At 37.8% G+C, this 18,578-nt stretch overlaps 7 protein-coding genes and 11 long non-coding RNA genes across 18 annotated transcripts, besides 1 other annotated feature; 10 read left to right on the top strand and 8 right to left on the bottom strand.

The window, feature by feature from the left end:
- The first annotated feature begins 41 nt into the window (after positions 1-41).
- Positions 42-1,874, top strand: SPOM_SPNCRNA.1661. The gene has a single exon (NR_150557.1). It is a non-coding gene; the product is annotated as a non-coding RNA (long non-coding RNA).
- On the bottom strand, positions 59-3,482 carry cwf10 (GTPase Cwf10). The gene is made up of 4 exons (NM_001022612.3): positions 3,412-3,482; positions 3,008-3,367; positions 2,618-2,969; positions 59-2,558 (listed from the first exon to the last, which is right to left on the bottom strand). The coding sequence occupies exons 1-4, from the start codon at positions 3,435-3,437 to the stop codon at positions 342-344; spliced, it is 2,955 nt and encodes a 984-aa protein (NP_596689.2). The 5' UTR covers positions 3,438-3,482; the 3' UTR covers positions 59-341.
- Positions 2,397-2,880, top strand: SPOM_SPNCRNA.6416. Its single transcript, NR_195765.1, has one exon. It is a non-coding gene; the product is annotated as a non-coding RNA (long non-coding RNA).
- Positions 3,019-3,442, top strand: SPOM_SPNCRNA.6415. The gene has a single exon (NR_195764.1). It is a non-coding gene; the product is annotated as a non-coding RNA (long non-coding RNA).
- A 105-nt stretch (positions 3,483-3,587) lies between the features above and the next one.
- SPOM_SPNCRNA.6414 lies at positions 3,588-4,408 on the top strand. Its single transcript, NR_195763.1, has one exon. It is a non-coding gene; the product is annotated as a non-coding RNA (long non-coding RNA).
- SPOM_SPNCRNA.6413 lies at positions 3,593-5,489 on the bottom strand. Its single transcript, NR_195762.1, has one exon. It is a non-coding gene; the product is annotated as a non-coding RNA (long non-coding RNA).
- SPOM_SPBC215.11C (aldo/keto reductase family protein) lies at positions 4,597-5,678 on the top strand. Its single transcript, NM_001022611.3, has one exon. It carries the CDS (start codon positions 4,656-4,658, stop codon positions 5,574-5,576), a length of 921 nt encoding a protein of 306 aa, NP_596688.1. The 5' UTR covers positions 4,597-4,655; the 3' UTR covers positions 5,577-5,678.
- A 161-nt stretch (positions 5,679-5,839) lies between these two features.
- odr1 (haloacid dehalogenase-like hydrolase) lies at positions 5,840-7,103 on the bottom strand. The gene has a single exon (NM_001022610.3). The coding sequence runs from the start codon at positions 6,857-6,859 to the stop codon at positions 5,951-5,953; it is 909 nt and encodes a 302-aa protein (NP_596687.1). The 5' UTR covers positions 6,860-7,103; the 3' UTR covers positions 5,840-5,950.
- Positions 6,565-7,009, top strand: SPOM_SPNCRNA.1660. Its single transcript, NR_150556.1, has one exon. It is a non-coding gene; the product is annotated as a non-coding RNA (long non-coding RNA).
- Positions 7,104-7,879: 776 nt separating the features above from the next.
- On the bottom strand, positions 7,880-8,261 carry SPOM_SPNCRNA.6412. The gene has a single exon (NR_195761.1). It is a non-coding gene; the product is annotated as a non-coding RNA (long non-coding RNA).
- A 22-nt stretch (positions 8,262-8,283) lies between these two features.
- Positions 8,284-8,634: an LONG TERMINAL REPEAT.
- A 118-nt stretch (positions 8,635-8,752) lies between these two features.
- Positions 8,753-10,315, top strand: erg10 (acetyl-CoA C-acetyltransferase Erg10). The gene is made up of 2 exons (NM_001022609.3): positions 8,753-8,822; positions 8,883-10,315. The coding sequence occupies exons 1-2, from the start codon at positions 8,812-8,814 to the stop codon at positions 10,057-10,059; spliced, it is 1,188 nt and encodes a 395-aa protein (NP_596686.1). The 5' UTR covers positions 8,753-8,811; the 3' UTR covers positions 10,060-10,315.
- SPOM_SPNCRNA.1659 lies at positions 10,271-12,880 on the bottom strand. The gene has a single exon (NR_150554.1). It is a non-coding gene; the product is annotated as a non-coding RNA (long non-coding RNA).
- On the top strand, positions 10,707-14,599 carry arg4 (arginine specific carbamoyl-phosphate synthase Arg4). Its single transcript, NM_001022608.3, has one exon. The coding sequence runs from the start codon at positions 10,820-10,822 to the stop codon at positions 14,300-14,302; it is 3,483 nt and encodes a 1,160-aa protein (NP_596685.1). The 5' UTR covers positions 10,707-10,819; the 3' UTR covers positions 14,303-14,599.
- Positions 12,870-17,153, bottom strand: SPOM_SPNCRNA.1658. Its single transcript, NR_150553.1, has one exon. It is a non-coding gene; the product is annotated as a non-coding RNA (long non-coding RNA).
- pdp2 (PWWP domain containing protein) lies at positions 14,869-16,864 on the top strand. The gene has a single exon (NM_001022607.3). It carries the CDS (start codon positions 14,916-14,918, stop codon positions 16,620-16,622), a length of 1,707 nt encoding a protein of 568 aa, NP_596684.1. The 5' UTR covers positions 14,869-14,915; the 3' UTR covers positions 16,623-16,864.
- Positions 17,154-17,180: 27 nt separating the features above from the next.
- Positions 17,181-18,049, top strand: SPOM_SPBC215.06C (LYHRT family protein). Its single transcript, NM_001022606.3, has 2 exons — positions 17,181-17,307; positions 17,399-18,049. Exons 1-2 carry the CDS (start codon positions 17,286-17,288, stop codon positions 17,917-17,919), a joined length of 543 nt encoding a protein of 180 aa, NP_596683.2. The 5' UTR covers positions 17,181-17,285; the 3' UTR covers positions 17,920-18,049.
- SPOM_SPNCRNA.6411 lies at positions 17,438-17,743 on the bottom strand. Its single transcript, NR_195760.1, has one exon. It is a non-coding gene; the product is annotated as a non-coding RNA (long non-coding RNA).
- Positions 18,050-18,204: 155 nt separating the features above from the next.
- On the bottom strand, positions 18,205-18,424 carry SPOM_SPNCRNA.6410. Its single transcript, NR_195759.1, has one exon. It is a non-coding gene; the product is annotated as a non-coding RNA (long non-coding RNA).
- Between the last annotated feature and the right edge of the window lie 154 nt (positions 18,425-18,578).

Below are 18,578 nucleotides of genomic sequence, written 5' to 3'. Positions count from 1 at the left end.
CATATGACCTCGGGTGTTTATAGTACTATGAAATTACGTTATTTCAGTTGAGTGTTAGTTTCTTAACATAAAAAAATAAATAATAGAAGTTATTTATCTATATACTAAAATCGTAAAACCAAAATGCGACTTTTCCTTCTGATCAAGGATTTCACAAATAATTTACGGCTTCAAGATATGCGCTGATTTTTCGGATTTCATACACTGTAAACGCGAGATTTGAAAGCAAAAAAAAGTTGTTAGACTTCTCGAACTTTCATAAATAATCGTATACTTTATTATTAAAATCTACCCAATTTATTTTTTTTTGCAAAATCCATTATAAAGACTTAAAACCGACATTACAAAGAGAGTACGACACCTGCTTCTTTCAAAGAATCAATCATTTCTTGATCGAAATAGCGAGTTGTAGAAACATCTTCCACCAGACCTTTTCTACGTCTTGTCTTAATCAGAAAGTCTCTCGCCAAATCAGAGCCACGTGCGGGTTCTAATGGCTTGGGCTTGATAGACTTATCCAGTGGATCACCAGGTACTACCTGCCAATGATCAAATACCATTTGACACATAGCTTGACCCTGAGTATGCACTCGTAAATCTGTTTCAAATCCACAAGAATCAATGACTGGAATAAGTGCTCTCACCAAATATAATGGGGAACCTGGCCGAGGGATATCTTGGAGGACATGACCACGACGACGCGTTAATAAATCATAAATAATAGGAAGACTGTCAGCGGGGGCATGTACTTCAACCATATACACTGGTTCCATTAGCCGTGGAGACGCTGTTAAAAAAGAAGAATAACACACTCTCCTTGCGGTTGGAATAATTTGACCACCTCCTCGATAAATTTGTTCAGGTGCAAGCACTACATCCATCAGGCGAAAATTCACGTTTCGGATTGTCTCATCACATAGAGGACCTTCCCTAGTCCCCCATTGAAAACCTTGTTTAATGTATTCTTTTACGCTATTAAGCACGTTTTTATCAACATCTGTACTAAGAGTATCATCCCGCAATATATTCGTACCACGATCATCGGGACCAAAAGCCCAGATGGAACGTGAAGCTAGTAAGTCCCAATCGTAGTTCTTTTGGAAAAATTCGCTGATTCTTTTTTGAGGCCAATTGATATTAACTTTTCCATTTTCAATGTCATTAGAAATTCCTTTCTCCAATGGCTCAACTACCATTGTGATACGATTTTTTTTATTTGGAGTATCTGAAAAACACTTGATACTTGATGTGTCCACCGCAGTCTCACAGAAACGAGCAACTGGATCGGAAACTCTGATTTCGATTTCAGAGTATAAAGTCCGAAGATCATAAAGTAGACAATCCATATACATCTCACCAGTACCGAAAATAGTATGTTCCCCAGATTCTTCTACTTTTGTGATAGATAGTGGGTAGCTTTTGTTTGTTTTTCGTAGGCCATCAAGTAGTTTTGGTAATTCTGATGGATTGTGTGGCTCTACAGCCACCTTGAAAACACTCTCGGACATGTGAGCAATTGGCCTGAAAATGTAAGGATCATCTTTCAAATTGTCCGAAACGATGGTTGCTGTTTTGCTAATAGAGTTATCAACACCTCCTAAAAGAACTAGCATGCCGGCAACAGCTCCATCAACGTGAAGACGATATCGTGCGCAAGGTACACATATTTCAGCAATATGAGCAACCACCATATCCTCTTCGTCTTCTAAAGAATAATTTTCTCCAAGAACTTTAACTTTCTGACCCTTTTTAACCTGACCACTATATACACGAGCAAATGCATAAAAATTATTAGCATCGACGGTGTTGTAAAGTTTAGTAACATGCATGACTAATGGTGCTGATTCCTCACGACTCATTTCTAAGATAGCCTTGCCGATACTAGAGTTTATAGGCCCAATATATGATTGAGAGGCTTTACGAGCGGCATTTTCTCGAGGCGATGGAATATGTCTAGTAACTGCATTCACAAAACCAACGGGGAATCCAAAAAACGATGCGCAAATTAGTTGCAAGAGTGGTTTAGGATCTAATAAATAATCCTTGGGTTTTAAATAAATTTGGAAAGAAGATAAGTGTTTTTTGAGTTTTTCGGCTTCGTCAGAAATAGTAAGGGTATGTAATTTATACAACGGTTCTAATATGAAATGGACAAAGCTTCTAACGCCAGAGCCATCCAAGGACTGTTTGGCAAATTTTCTGGTTTTCGAATCGAAATAAATATCCCCCCACAATCTTTTAGAAAATAAGTCCACGTCGATACCTCCATGTCTATCTATATAGAGTTTTGCGAAACTAGACAATGTAAAACAATATCCAAGATCACATGAAGCAAAACAAACGTTCCCTAACTCAGGAGAAACGCGATATTTCAAATCTTTACTAATCTGGCAAATGTTATCGTTTACTTCGTCGATAACGTGTCGAAGTTTATGGTAAGCATCATTCGGAGGGAGACGTAGCTCAAGGATTAACCTATCAACTTTGTTCAAGACGAGCACAATTGGCATATCGTGAAGAATCGCATGTTTGATAATTCTAGTGGTGTTAATCATCACCTAAAGCATGTTAGAATCTTTATATCTTCAAAACGCAAGAAAAGGCCAGAATAACTTACACCTTCAATAACATCAACGACTAATACAACACCATCACTTATGGCCATAGGAGCAGCGACTTCATCAACAAAATCGACATGACCAGGCGTATCGATGCACTGAAATGCAAACGTCTTACCCTTCATATCAGAAACTGCGAGCGTAAGTGGAGTACTTTTTATAGACATCACACGTTCTCTTTCAAGATAATGAGTGTCGGTATATCGAAGTGAACGCCTTTTTGGCGGCTTGGTGTCAGGATGGGTATAATAAACGAGTAAATCTAATAAAGCGCTTTTGCCGTGATGCAGATGGCCAGCAACAATAAAAGATCTAACGTCATCTGTCCCAGTTAAGAGACCGAAGAGGAACCTTAAAAAGTTAGAAAAGACATTGTTACACATACTTACTCTTTCTTGTATACAGTATCTGGGACGTTTGTTGTTTCTATAGCAATCCTTTTGTGACGAATTGGCTCAATAATGGGCTGGCTTAAGGGTTGAGTATCCTGTTCCTGAACCATGATATCCACGTTGGACCCATATACCTCTTCAGCGCTAGGATAATATTGTTTATCCTCGTGAAGAACAACGGCATTCTGAGGCTCTAGATGACTCAACGCCATTTCCTCGGCCCTTTCAACGTCTTCTAATTCTTCATCAGGAATGACCTCTTCAAAGGATGGTACCTGTGCAATTGTAGGGCTAGGAGCCTGAGGAAACAGCTCCTCTTCATCTTCTTCATTTTCAGGGCCTATGTAATTTCCAAACCTGGCGAGTTAGAAATAACTATAAAATGTTTTTAGACCACTTACTCATCATATAAATCCTCTTCCATCATCAGTTACTGCCAAGTACCCACAATGCACAACTTTTGGTAATTACCAAATTTGAAGTAAAGTGTAACCAAGTTTTCGAGCTTTAGCGCATTCATGTCTCAACTGCGATTTATATCTCGTTAAGCTTTGATAATGAGCTAGAGAAATCATTGTCTTTATACTCTCTAAACGAGATATGATCGGCTCAGTAACTTCCACTACACTCTTTAAGGTTGCCGAAGAACGACATCGTCTCATTTTGATAGAAAGGAATGAATCGTAATTATTGAAAACCAAATATACTTTTTTATTTACCAACTTCCTCCTTAAAAGTCGTACATGGGTGTAATTGAGACCTTAAAAGACTGGTTATGTCTACGATTTGAGCTACCGACCCATGTTTAGCAGCCAAATTTATAAGCTTTTCGAAGACAATAGTAAGAGTAAATAGCCATTGTAAAAGTGCGGTGCAAACATTTTTAGAGCGCAAGTTTTGCAACTGTACAAAGTATTTAGTGTGTTTATAAAACACACAACAAATTGCTGAATGTCAATAACACTAATAATATACTGGCATCATCAACTAAATTCAAAAAATGTGTTTCCTTTCAAATACAGTCCTAGAATTGTTATTATGTGCAATGTTTACCTCGATTTACGGAACTGGTCAACCCATTTGTGGTCTCCAAATGATAACTCGTAGTACGATTTGATAGCACGATCAAGCATAATTCAAGAAGATGGAAAATATAAATCCACATTATCTTGAATAGAAAGAAACATAGCAATAAAGATCATTATCGTTATGTGCGACCATCGTTGCTCATGAATAAAAATGGGCTGGCAAAAGAAGACAGAGATACAGTTTAGACAATTCATCCAGCATCAGATTTTGGAACCATAAAATTATCATTAAATTGAATAAGAGCCAAATCAAAAAGGACTTAGCTATTTACTCTAATTCAAAATCCAACCAGCAATATCGTACTATAATAGTATTAGTCATCGTTATGACAATATATTGTCTAACGCGCTCTTACATCATACCACTGGATTCTGTAAATAGGGTATGTAATAAATCAGTTTTCGTGGTTTAAGATAGTCCGCATCAATCCAGCTTATGTAAGGAATACACCATGTAAAATTACTATAAAAGGAAACGGCGTCTGACATCCCACACTTACCGGATCCACTATAGTACTTGATCTTGATTTCTAAGAAAAGCGACAAAAGACACAAAAATGAGTAAAACTGCAGCTTCTTCCGCCGTAGATGCTTCACAAGCTGGGACTGTCAAGGTTGGCGACATGGTTGTCAATAGAATGGGATTCGGAGCAATGAGAGTTACCGGTGATGGTATATGGGATGAACCCAAAGACAAAGAGGCTTGCATCGCAACTTTAAAACGTTTGCCTGAACTCAATATTAACTTTATTGATACCGCCGATTCTTACGGCCCTGAGGTCAGCGAGAATCTTTTACGAGAAGCTTTATACCCTTACAAAGGACTTATAATTGCTACCAAGGGTGGCCTTGTTCGTACAGGTCCAAATGAATGGCATCCTTGTGGAGCACCCAAATTTTTACGTCAAGAAGTACTTATGAGCATGCGTCGACTTGGAGTTAAGCAAATTGACCTCTGGCAACTACATCGCATCGATCCCAAGGTTCCTCGCAAAGACCAATTTTCTGAAATTGCAGCTATGAAGAAAGAAGGATTGATTCGCCATGTTGGATTGAGTGAGGTTACAGTAGACGATATCAAAGAAGCTGAACAGTATTTTCCGGTAGTTAGTGTTCAGAACTTATTCAACCTTGTCAATCGTAAGAATGAGAAAGTGTTAGAATATTGTGAACAGAAGGGAATTGCGTTTATTCCTTGGTATCCCTTAGCTTCAGGAGCATTAGCCAAACCCGGAACCATCCTGGACGCTGTTTCAAAAGACCTTGATCGTTCCACTAGTCAAATAGCTTTGAGTTGGGTTTTACAACGCAGTCCGGTTATGCTACCTATTCCTGGTACTAGCAAAGTAGATCATCTCGAAGAAAACGTCAAGGCCGCTGGAATCCAATTATCTTCTGAGGTGTTTGCCAAATTGGATGAGGAGGGTAAAAGCGAAGATGCTAAGCGTCAAGAAGAGGAGAAGAAAAAGTCTTCTTAGATTTCTCTTTTTCTTTCTATGGAAACTTACTAATGCCACGATGTTTGGAATTTCCATATGTTGATAATGTTATAAAATGATCTCATGATTAAATTAAAAGCATCTTTTTGTATTGATTTTTCATATTCCTCGTAAGGTCTACAAGGCACTGTTTAAGAGAAAGCAGTTTTTAACATGCTAAAGTAAAAATACACGGCATTCACAGAAAAATAGTTATACCCGCGGCTACGTAAATAAAGAAGTTTACGAATGCTTATATATAATATGTATTGTAATTTTCGTTATTTTGATATTTATTATTGTATGGGAATTAGATATTGAATTTTTTTTGTTATAATTTAAACAGGAAAAAGATACTATATAGGTTGTTAAATTTAATTAAAATCAGGAGGGATATTATAAATTCGTTCCAACACTTCACCAACGGCACCTTCAGCACTTGAAACGTCGGAAATTGCCTTGGCTGCCTTTAAGGCGACAGGCATTCCACTACGAATGGCTACGGAATAGCCTGCCAATTCAAACATGCAAACATCATTTGCTCCGTCACCAAAAGCTAGGACGTTTTCCAAGCTAATGGATGGATAAATCTTTGAAAGAATATTCTTGAGCGCAACCCCTTTGTTATCATTGGGAGGAATTATTTCAAAAGTCTGGGGAAGCGCTTGGGTAAGAGCAACTTCATCCGAAGGAATGCCAGCCAGTCGCTTTTTGGCTTCTTCAAGGCCGTTAGTATCATCATCAAAAACTACCATTTTATTGAAGATGTCTTTCGGGCCCTTAAGCTGAGGGAGCATTTCATTGGCGTCGTCCTTTACTGTTTCCCCACAGAGTCGCAAAAACTTAATACCATGTTGTTTTTTATCCGATTCCTGTTTAATTTGGTAAACGTAATCTTCATCGTAACCGAAAAGTGCACACGTTTGGATGTCTTTGAGCTTATCAATAATATCGATGGCTAAAGAGTTTTTAAGAGCTGCGCAAGCAACGATTTCACCTTTATCGTAAACTACGCAGCCGTTAAGGTGAACACAAGGAAAGACATGTAAACCTAACGCTTCTCTGATATTACCTACGGATGTTCGCTGTCTACCAGTAGCTAACACAAAAGGTAGCTGAGGATAATTTTCACGAAGATACTTTAAAGCACGAAGGTTTCGCGGATGTGGCTTATGATCCGGTCCCAGCAAAGTACCATCAACATCACAGATAATGAGTTGAATATCCTCCGGTTTAGGTAAGACGTTTTTCTTTTGATTAATGTCAATTTCTTTAGACGGCATCTTTCTTTTTTGTATGAGATTTTTAATCAAAACACTGTTAACGTCCAATTTACCTGTCTATGATAAACAATTGATCAATTTATTTAAAAATCAAAGTAACTGTTTTCACAAATACCCACAATGATCTATCGTATTTGTATTTATAGCCCGAAAGATGACACAGATACAATATAACTTGCTGACTAATATTGCTGTATTGAAGAAGCGTACCTGTCGTTCACAGCTGAGGTGATCCCTTTGGTTTGTGAATACAAAGGTTGTGGGGTGTTTAAATAACTTTAAGTAGCATTCCCCACTTTTGGGATGACAAAAGCATGTTGAATGCCGGACCTTCGGTAGTCAAGATCTCGATCCCACTCCGGCGCGTTATTAAAACAGAAAGAGATATTGTACGGCAAGACGAGTATGGAGGGTTTGTAAAATGAAGGGTATGCGTTTGTAGTGAGAAGGAAAGAAGAGCAAACAGCTGTTTGAATAAACATGTAAACAAAAAATGCAAAAAATTATTTAGACAACAAGTTAACGCTAGCTTTGTTCAAAAAAAGATGGAGAGATTATTTAATTTTCCTTTCTTTATTTTCTTTGAAATTTTTTCATTAGGATTTTTATTATACATTTTTCTGCTACGTGAAATTCTGTAGCTCAAACTGTGGGAAGTTCTTTGACATTAGTACAACTATACTTTTGGGACCTTGAGCCCAGAGCAGTTGCCTTTCGCTACACTTACAGTTTCACCAGAACAGAGACTACACAGGAACTAATTCACCGTCGTATAGACATTGTAAGACTCCTTATTAAACTTCTAACTAGCGATGTCCTTATGTAGAAATTAATTATGAGCTGGAAATGAGCTGGAAAAATAAAAGTAAACAAAGAAAAAGGTAATAATATTTAGTTGGATCTATCAATTTATCAAGTTGTCATATTTAATCATTAAATTTTATTTTAATACTAAAATTCATTAACTCAAACTTATATAGAAAGCAAAGAATAGCTTTCTTTTTATTTTTTTTGTTTACCATTTCGAATAAATCTCTTCTCAGTTGGCTTCGTATTTCAACCGTGGCCTTTTAATTGCTTGATTAATCCTTTTATGCTTTTTTTCAATAATAATAATTTTTTAGGCTCAACAAATTTTGATCTGTGAATTTTTCAGCGTATTAATTTTCCATGTTAGAAGATTTTTATTCTACCACCGTAACAATTGTCTCAATTCCTTAAACTGCAAATATGTTTTAATTCTCAAAAACCTTTAGAAATCTTCACACTTGTAAATTAAGTAGGAAACAACATCATTAGCAAATAGCATTAGTCCATTCATCAATTGATTTGTTCGATAGAATTGCATATTACTACCTCATAAACCGCTATTTTACCTTAATTGTGCTTACAGTTGTGTCCAGCAATTACGCTTTACACAAATTATGTGAGCTACGCAGTTTCGTATTCGTTTTAACGATATGTAAAACTGCGGTGAGTTTTCCTTGTCGTCTATTATATCGCAATACACAGGTAATATAAGTAGCAACTGAGTATAGGTATTGTATTAACTAGATTATAATGTTACCTATCACTGATATAGCCTATAACTGAACTGAGGAACGAGGTTCAGCAGTAGCTCTAATTATAGTATTCAGATAATATAGATCTTGATAGATTATTATTAAGATCAATCTCAATATCGTATCATACATAATACGATATATAATTAGAACATGTGACATATAGTGATACGCAATGTAGTGTATTATAGCGTAGTGTAGTATTGCTGACAAATTATACAGCGCAAAGTTTTGCTTAGAGATGTCGAACGTTACCTTTTGAAAGAATACAATACACTCACCTTACCCTGGTATCGCGCATTATAGTACTAGTATATATGGCACAACGTGCGCAAAACCACCATTCATCATATACATTTTTGGCTTGTATATTCTTTGACATATTAAGAAATGGTTAACACGTATGTGATATTAAAGTGAAACTTGATTCATTTATAAATTTCCTAACATTTTCTTTATAGAGAGGTTTACATTGTGTCTGCTGTTCGCACACCCATGGGCAGCTTTGGCGGCAGTTTCGCTTCTCTTCCTGCCACCAAATTAGGCTCTATTGCCATCAAGGGCGCTCTTGAAAGGGTCAATATTAAGCCTTCTGATGTTGATGAGGTGTTTATGGGTAATGTCGTCTCAGCCAATCTTGGCCAAAACCCTGCTCGTCAATGCGCCTTAGGTGCTGGACTCCCTCGTTCCATCGTTTGTACTACTGTTAACAAGGTTTGTGCCTCTGGTATGAAGGCAACAATTCTCGGTGCTCAAACTATCATGACTGGAAATGCTGAGATTGTCGTTGCTGGTGGTACCGAGAGCATGTCAAATGCTCCTTACTATGCCCCAAAGAACCGTTTTGGTGCCAAATACGGTAACGTTGAGTTGGTTGACGGTCTCTTACGTGATGGTTTATCTGATGCATATGATGGACTTCCCATGGGTAATGCTGCCGAGCTTTGCGCTGAGGAACACAGCATTGACCGTGCCAGTCAAGACGCCTTTGCCATTTCTTCTTACAAACGTGCTCAAAACGCTCAAGCTACAAAGGCATTTGAACAAGAAATCGTCCCCGTCGAGGTCCCTGTTGGTCGTGGTAAGCCCAACAAGCTTGTTACTGAGGACGAGGAGCCCAAGAACCTTAACGAAGACAAACTCAAATCCGTACGTGCTGTCTTCAAGAGTAACGGTACCGTCACTGCTGCTAATGCTTCTACCTTGAACGATGGTGCTAGCGCTCTTGTTCTCATGTCGGCTGCCAAAGTGAAAGAACTTGGTCTTAAGCCTCTTGCTAAAATTATTGGTTGGGGTGAAGCCGCTCAAGATCCTGAGCGTTTTACCACTTCTCCTTCCCTTGCTATTCCCAAAGCTCTCAAGCATGCAGGTATTGAAGCTTCCCAAGTTGACTATTACGAGATCAATGAAGCCTTTAGTGTTGTTGCTGTTGCCAACACCAAAATTCTTGGATTAGATCCCGAGCGTGTTAACATTAACGGAGGTGGTGTTGCCATGGGTCATCCCTTGGGTAGCAGTGGTTCTCGTATCATTTGTACTTTGGCATATATTCTTGCTCAGAAGGATGCCAAGATTGGTGTAGCTGCTGTTTGCAATGGTGGTGGTGGTGCTTCATCCATTGTTATCGAAAGAGTTTAGACATTATCATCCTTTAACGATTTGAGAAACCTCTCTTTTTCTTTTTTTTTTGTTTAAAAAGGCGATTTACATCTTACACATTTATACAATTTAGAAGTCGCGTAGATGAAAAGAATTTGAACGTTTGTTTTAACAGTTTAAAAGAAGAAATTTTTTTTCTTTTGCGGCTAATTGTGTACAGCTTATGTGCTATTCTTTTGTAATCAGTATTAGAAAAAAGTAATCCCACATCTCATTATCAGTTGTAAAGAATGGGCTGTTATTAATTATACGAATTGTTGTATCATTTAAAACATTTAAACTGAGCTCAACTATCGATAGTAATAATCCTGCATTTACTGCCTTTACCAGATTTAAACACCCTTGCTTAAAGCAAATCCATTAACCAATATTTTTTCGTTAATACTATATGTATACTCCAAAAATTCCTGATCGTTAATTGTAAGTTAAGGCATTTTTCATAGGATTCCTTAATTATTATATATCGAAGTTGGCTATCTACCACGAATCTTTCCATATCGAAAAACTTGCTGCATTACATTTATCTCCTTATCATCATTATCAGTACTGTGAGAGTTAAGATCAAAGATCAATAGAAGCAAGTCACAAATTTCAGCTTAAGAAGAGTTTGTTCTCTTAGCTTTTGCAAACACCCCTTGTTCTATTTTTTAAAAACTAATCCAGCTGCTCCATTCGAACCAGCATCTCTGCTTGTTTCATAGTAAGTAATTGAAAAAAGTAGCTTGGATTGCAGGTGAAAATGGCATTGTGGGCTACGTCAATGCGTCGTGCCATTCCTGGCATTTCTAAAGCCTTTCTTGGGTCTAACAGAGTTCTTGAAACTGCTGGTGTATCTCAATTGAGTAAACACTTGCTTCCTCAATGGTCCGGTGTTCCACATCGCAAAATTTCCGCCAGTGCCACAAACTTTAACGATAAGGTTAAAGAAAGTAATACCCCAGATGCCAATGCTTATATCCGCTCTGGTCATATTAAGGCCGCCGAGCATGAGAAAGTTAAGAAAGTCGTTGTAGTCGGCTCTGGTGGTTTATCCATTGGCCAAGCCGGTGAATTCGATTATTCGGGCGCTCAAGCTATTAAAGCTTTGCGCGAAAGCTCTGTCCATACTATTCTTATCAATCCTAACATTGCTACTATCCAATCCTCTCATAGCTTAGCTGATGAGATCTACTTCTTGCCTGTCACTGCTGAATACCTTACCCACCTCATTGAACGTGAAAACCCTGATGGCATTCTCCTTACATTCGGTGGTCAAACTGCCCTTAATGTAGGTATCCAATTGGACGACATGGGTGTCTTTGCCCGTAATCATGTCAAGGTGTTGGGTACTCCAATTTCCACTCTTAAAACTTCCGAAGATCGTGATTTATTTGCCAAGGCTTTGAACGAGATCAATATTCCTATTGCTGAATCAGTTGCAGTTTCTACCGTCGATGAAGCTCTTCAGGCTGCCGAAAAGGTTAGTTACCCTGTTATCATCCGTTCAGCGTATTCCCTTGGAGGTCTTGGCTCTGGTTTTGCAAACAATAAGGAGGAATTGCAATCGATGGCTGCTAAGTCATTGTCTTTAACCCCCCAAATTTTGGTTGAAAAATCATTGAAAGGCTGGAAAGAGGTTGAATACGAAGTTGTTCGTGATGCTGCTAACAATTGCATTACCGTCTGTAACATGGAAAACTTTGATCCTCTTGGTATCCATACTGGTGATTCCATCGTCGTTGCCCCCTCTCAAACCCTTTCTGATGAAGAATATCATATGCTCCGTACTGCTGCCATTAAGATTATCCGTCACTTAGGTGTTGTCGGTGAGTGTAACGTGCAATATGCGTTGAGTCCCAACAGTTTGGAATATCGTGTTATCGAGGTAAATGCTCGTCTTTCTCGTTCTTCTGCTTTGGCCTCTAAGGCCACCGGTTACCCATTGGCATACACCGCTGCAAAAATTGCTTTAGGTCACACTCTTCCTGAACTTCCCAATGCTGTTACTAAAACTACCACTGCTAACTTTGAACCCTCTTTGGATTATGTTGTTACTAAGATTCCCCGTTGGGATTTGAGCAAGTTCCAATACGTCAATCGCGAAATTGGATCTTCCATGAAAAGTGTCGGTGAAGTTATGGCCGTTGGTCGTACTTTTGAGGAATCTCTTCAAAAGGCATTGCGTCAAGTCGATCCCTCCTTTTTGGGTTTTATGGCCATGCCCTTCAAGGATTTAGACAATGCCCTCAGTGTACCCACCGATCGTCGCTTCTTTGCTGTTGTTGAGGCAATGCTTAACCAAGGCTATTCTATTGATAAAATTCATGATTTGACCAAGATTGACAAATGGTTCTTGAGCAAACTCGCGAATATGGCTAAGGTTTACAAAGAGTTGGAAGAAATTGGTTCTTTGTATGGACTTAATAAAGAAATCATGTTGCGTGCTAAAAAGACTGGTTTCTCTGATCTTCAAATCTCCAAGCTTGTCGGAGCTTCTGAATTAGACGTTCGCGCTCGTAGAAAACGTCTTGATGTTCATCCCTGGGTTAAGAAGATCGATACCCTCGCAGCAGAATTCCCGGCACATACGAACTACTTGTACACTAGCTACAACGCATCCTCTCATGACATAGATTTTAATGAACATGGAACTATGGTTCTTGGATCTGGTGTCTACCGTATTGGTTCAAGTGTTGAGTTTGATTGGTGCGGTGTCTCTTGTGCTCGTACTCTTAGAAAACTTGGTCATAGCACCATTATGGTTAATTATAATCCTGAAACTGTTTCTACTGACTTTGACGAGTGTGAGCGTTTGTATTTCGAAGAATTGTCCTATGAAAGAGTTATGGATATTTACGAGATGGAAACCGCATCTGGCATTGTAGTAAGTGTTGGTGGTCAACTTCCTCAAAATATCGCCTTGAAGTTACAAGAGACTGGTGCTAAGGTATTGGGTACTGATCCTTTGATGATTGATTCAGCTGAAGACCGTCATAAATTTTCTCAGATTTTAGACAAAATTGGTGTTGACCAACCTGCTTGGAAAGAGCTTACGTCTGTAGCCGAGGCAAGCAAATTTGCAAATGCAGTTGGTTATCCTGTTTTAGTACGTCCTTCCTATGTTTTATCTGGTGCTGCCATGAGTGTTATTCGCGATGAATCTAGTCTAAAGGATAAGTTAGAAAATGCTTCAGCTGTTTCTCCTGATCATCCAGTTGTCATTACCAAGTTTATCGAGGGTGCTCGGGAACTCGATGTTGATGCTGTTGCTTCCAAGGGTAAACTTTTAGTTCATGCCGTTTCGGAACATGTTGAAAACGCAGGTGTTCACTCTGGTGATGCTACTATCGCCCTTCCTCCTTACTCACTTAGCGAAGATATTTTAAGCCGATGTAAAGAAATAGCCGAGAAAGTATGCAAAGCTTTCCAAATTACTGGTCCTTACAACATGCAAATTATCTTGGCCCAAAACCCTGATAAACCTGATACTCCTGACTTGAAGGTTATTGAATGTAACCTTCGTGCTTCTCGTTCATTCCCTTTTGTTTCCAAGACTCTTGGCGTTAACTTCATTGACGTTGCTACTCGTTCTATTATTGATCAAGAAGTACCAGCTGCTCGTGATTTGATGGCTGTGCATCGTGATTATGTTTGCGTTAAAGTTCCCCAGTTCTCCTGGACACGTTTGGCCGGTGCTGACCCTTACCTTGGTGTTGAAATGAGCTCCACTGGTGAAGTTGCTTGTTTCGGTAAGGATGTAAAGGAAGCCTATTGGGCTGCACTTCAGTCTACTCAAAACTTTAAGATTCCTCTTCCAGGTCAAGGTATACTTTTAGGTGGTGATCGACCTGAACTTGCTGGTATTGCTGCTGACCTTTCCAAGCTTGGATATAAACTTTACGTTGCTAATAAAGATGCTGCTAAATTATTACAGCCTACCTCTGCTGAAGTCGTTGAGTTCCCTGTTAAGGACAAGCGTGCTTTACGTGCTATATTTGAAAAATACAATATTCGCTCGGTTTTCAACTTGGCTTCTGCTCGCGGCAAGAACGTTTTGGATCAAGACTATGTGATGCGCAGAAATGCTGTTGACTTCAACGTCACTCTTATTAATGATGTTAACTGCGCCAAATTGTTTGTTGAGTCCTTGAAGGAGAAGCTCCCTTCCGTTTTATCTGAGAAGAAGGAAATGCCATCAGAAGTCAAGAGATGGAGTGAATGGATCGGATCTCATGATCTTTAGTTTGCCGCCTAAAGTGTCTAATATATGAGTTCATGCGATTTGACTGTTAATATTCCTTTTTGATTGAATCACTGTTGGTGGTTTCTGCTTAATTTATAGTCTGTTCGTTTCATTTTGCTAATTTCTTGGATGAATTAGCGGTTGTATTTTGGGTTTGTTTTTGTGTTCTCGTTTTGCCGATAAACGTTCTCCTTTAGATTTTTCACATAAACATTAAATCAATTGAATTATTGTTTCCTTTTACTTTAGAAACTTTCTTAAAAAAAAATAATACAAGTCCATTTCCAAATGTTAATATCTTAATTTGTTTTGTTCTTTAATAGTAATGGGCATTTATATGGGCCTAATATTTATAAAAGCCTTTAGAATTCTTTAAACATCCGCTACTACATGTTTGTTAGTATCTCCAACTATTATAACTTTTACTGATCAATAGCGTAAAACTCAATGGCGTTAGCATCCTTACTTCCTCGCTTAATTTTATTTAGAATAAACCTTCGGTTAATGAAATGATACGGTGAGAACTACGTGCTCATTATGTCTACCATCTCACATTAATGCTTCTTCCCTTTACCTTTTACAGGACGTTTTGGGTAATACGGTGTTTTGTAAAATGACTGAAATAAAGGATTCAAGCGTAAAGGATGAAAATCCTGGAAAACAAGAAGAGTCTTCTATTGCAGTTGAATCACGAGAAATGTCAACGGCAACTAACAATTCGAAAAATATCGAAACCACCAGTTCGAATGGAGCAGAAGATATTAAAATCCAAAGGGATGTAGGTGATGATAAGGATTTGGACGATAAGGAAGCAAATGACAAAAGTTCAAAAGGTTTGGAAGAGGAATCTGATTCCAAAGATAGGAAAACTATAGAAACGGATCAGCCTTCCAATAATATTGGCGATATAAAAAGTCAAAAATCTGAGAAGTCTAACGGCAATGCGAGAAAAGAAACCAAACAATCTGAACGCGTCAATTATAAGCCTGGAATGCGCGTTTTAACAAAAATGTCGGGATTCCCATGGTGGCCTAGTATGGTCGTTACAGAGAGCAAAATGACCAGCGTCGCGAGAAAGTCTAAACCAAAGCGTGCAGGAACATTTTATCCCGTAATTTTCTTTCCCAACAAGGAATACCTATGGACAGGATCTGATTCTCTTACTCCTTTAACTTCAGAGGCCATATCACAATTCTTGGAAAAACCCAAGCCAAAAACTGCTAGTTTGATTAAAGCTTATAAAATGGCTCAAAGTACACCAGATCTGGACTCGTTGTCCGTTCCTTCTTCCGAATCAGAAGTTTCTGAAGAAGAATCTGACCAAGAAATGTCGGAACCATCTCCAATAGAAGAAGATTATAATGATACGAAAGCTAGACGCATTACTAGGAAAGGTACAAAGAAAAAAACCGTAACATTTGACCCTTCACTTGAATCCGTACCACAAAAACGCCTCAATGCATCCTCAAACGTTAGTTCGAACCCTGCAAAAAAAACTCGTGTTTCTCCTCGGCGTAGTACTGCTGCTTCTAAAAAGAAAAGCCCTTCATCTAAAAGAGCATCCTCCGACGAGATAGAAAAGGATAAAGAAGAAGAAGAGGGCTCTGTCGCTAATGAAGAAGACGTTGCAAAGAGAACTTTTCACTCACGAGAGCAATCTTTGTTGTTTCTTCGACACAAATTACAAAGCAGCCTGTTATCACCAAAACAGGACCTTAGTCAAGTCGACTATAAATTAGTTCATAATTATCTAGACAAGCTCGCAAACTTCCAAGGTATTGATGTTCCATTAATCCAGAAAACTAAAATTGCTGTTGTCGTGAGGAAGATTTTTTCCTTAGCTGGACTTCCAAAAGAAAATGAGGACGAAGTCAAAAGCATATGTGGAGATATTTTGGAGAACAGATGGAAATCTTTGCTGCAGGAGATTTCATCTCAAAAACAACTGTCAACCGATGCTTCACAAACACAGGATGCATCAATAGCAAATGAAAATGAAACCGAGATAGCTTCTCTTGATGAAGGCTCTGAATCAAAACCAACGCCGTCTCCACCAGCTGAACAGCTCACGGATCAAAAGCAGAATGAAGACAACGAGGATAAAGTTAAAGCTGATTCCAACGGACCAACACAAAACGAGAACGAAACAGCTGATGCTTCAAAAGACATGATAAGTGAAGAGAAAAGTAGCAAGGATGCCGATAATTCTTTAGAAGTTGCTGGTAAAGATTTTGCTGAAGATGGTACCGAACAAACTCCAAATCTAGCTGAACCTGAGGATGGCGTAGCAGCAGTAGATTTGTCAACTGGTCAAAAATAGTGAAAATGTTTTGCGTTAAGAACTAAAACAAACAAATAAACCTTTATTTTTTGGAAGTTGTGTTTAACAATACCACAAAAAACTCAATTCAACTTATACCTTAGACTGTCTTTTTTTTTTGTGATAGTCTTACAACATGCCAATTGCCCTTATTATTCTAGCCTTCAGTTTGCTTTAAATGATTGCTAGACAGAATAATTAACATAATTTAAAAGCTATGTATATTTCTTTAATGAACTGAATAACTGGATTGCACTGTTTTTACTTGCTTATAAATCAAGTTAATCAATCTTTTATTGCTTTTTTTGTAGGCGTATTTTGATGGTAAAAATCATAATTACCGCTCAACGGCAAACCATCTATATCGTGTCAAGTAATACGGTTCGAACACTGAATAACATTGTCAAAGAAGTGTTGCTAGGTTTACAACATTATTCTAACTATTACTATTTTTTTAAAAAAGGCATTTGATTGTAAAAAAATAAAATGAAAAAGTGCAAAAAATAGGATGCGCGGCTTTACATAGCACAGTGAAGATGTTTCAACGAAATTTTTTTCAACAAACTTTACCTACCACAATTGAAGGACGCTATAGTGAAATCAGTATTTACTTTAAGGGGACTTCATTTATTAACTTAATTAAATTAAACTAAGAATTTAGACATGGTTTCATTTTGCTGTGAAGGTAACTTTCTATAACAGGAAGTTCGCTATTATCCTGCGAATTTCCTGCTGTGTTTTTATATAGATTACATTTTTAATGCTAACCAAATTAGTTTGTCAAGACATTATAAAAAAGCCCAAATTGGACCAGCATCGCTCTCGTTGCCATGGCGCATACTTTACTTGTATAGACTGCAATACGACTTTTGAAAGGACCGATTACAGAAACCATACTAGCTGTATGACAGAAGCTCAACGCTATCAAAAAGGTCTGTATCGTCCAACAAAGAAAGAGCTAAAAAAAGCTAAGATGAACGGAAATGCTGTCAACTCAAAAGAGCTTTCACCAAACACTGATAATCAAAATACACCTGCTGGTCCCACTAAACACTCGCTTGACGAAAATGAAAAAGATAAAGAGAATAAAAAGTCAAAGAAAGAAACTGTTAGCTCTCCTGCAGAGCAATTGCTAGCACTTACACAAAATCAAGAGATTTCCCTTTATAAGTTGCTTAAGAAGTACAATAAACAAGCTTCAAAAGAGGATTCGTTGGATTCGAAGGAAGTATTAAAGCACCTTGCCATCACCGCTGATGCTAAAGGAAATTATTTGGTTAAACCCATTACCAAGTAAGCGCGCATTCATTGATAACAAAAAAAAGAACTATTGTAAGGATATACGGTTTTTATTTTGGAAGGGGTTTTTTCTGAAAACATAATTAAATATTAGAAAAAATGAATTTAAAACTATTTTGTCGATGTAATTTACTGAAATAACTAGTAATTGTAAATTAAAAAAACTCGCAAGTTTCTTCATAGTCAAAAGTGGATTGCTGACAAAAAAAACCAAACATAGATCTTTACAAATAAACTGACATTTTAATTATCGGGGATATATTTTTCAAATTGCTGTAATTTGGATGACTGATTGATTATCAACGTTGCAGCTAGCCCAACGGTGTTCTCCATGACTAATATTACGGCGATTTCTACTGAACATAAAAATCGCGTACAATTTTTTATAAAGTCGGGGGTTCATAAGCGTATTAAAAGCCAATTAGCTTATAACTGCATACTAAAACTTCAATTACTAAAAAACAGACATTAATGGAAGAGCACTTTGAATAAACCCACTTAACAGCTATCACTACTGTCTTTTTACTTTACTACATTAAAAGATTTTTTTAACAACAAAAAAGAGACCGTTATATTAAAGCTCATTTCGCTGCGCGGCAAACGACGAACAGCTTACATCTATCGTAAAATCAAACGAAACCTAAAACATCTTCTATA

Source organism: Schizosaccharomyces pombe (genome assembly GCF_000002945.2).
Source record: "Schizosaccharomyces pombe strain 972h- genome assembly, chromosome: II".
Taxonomy (NCBI): domain Eukaryota; kingdom Fungi; phylum Ascomycota; class Schizosaccharomycetes; order Schizosaccharomycetales; family Schizosaccharomycetaceae; genus Schizosaccharomyces; species Schizosaccharomyces pombe.
This window is presented reverse-complemented; position numbering and strand designations above follow the sequence as displayed.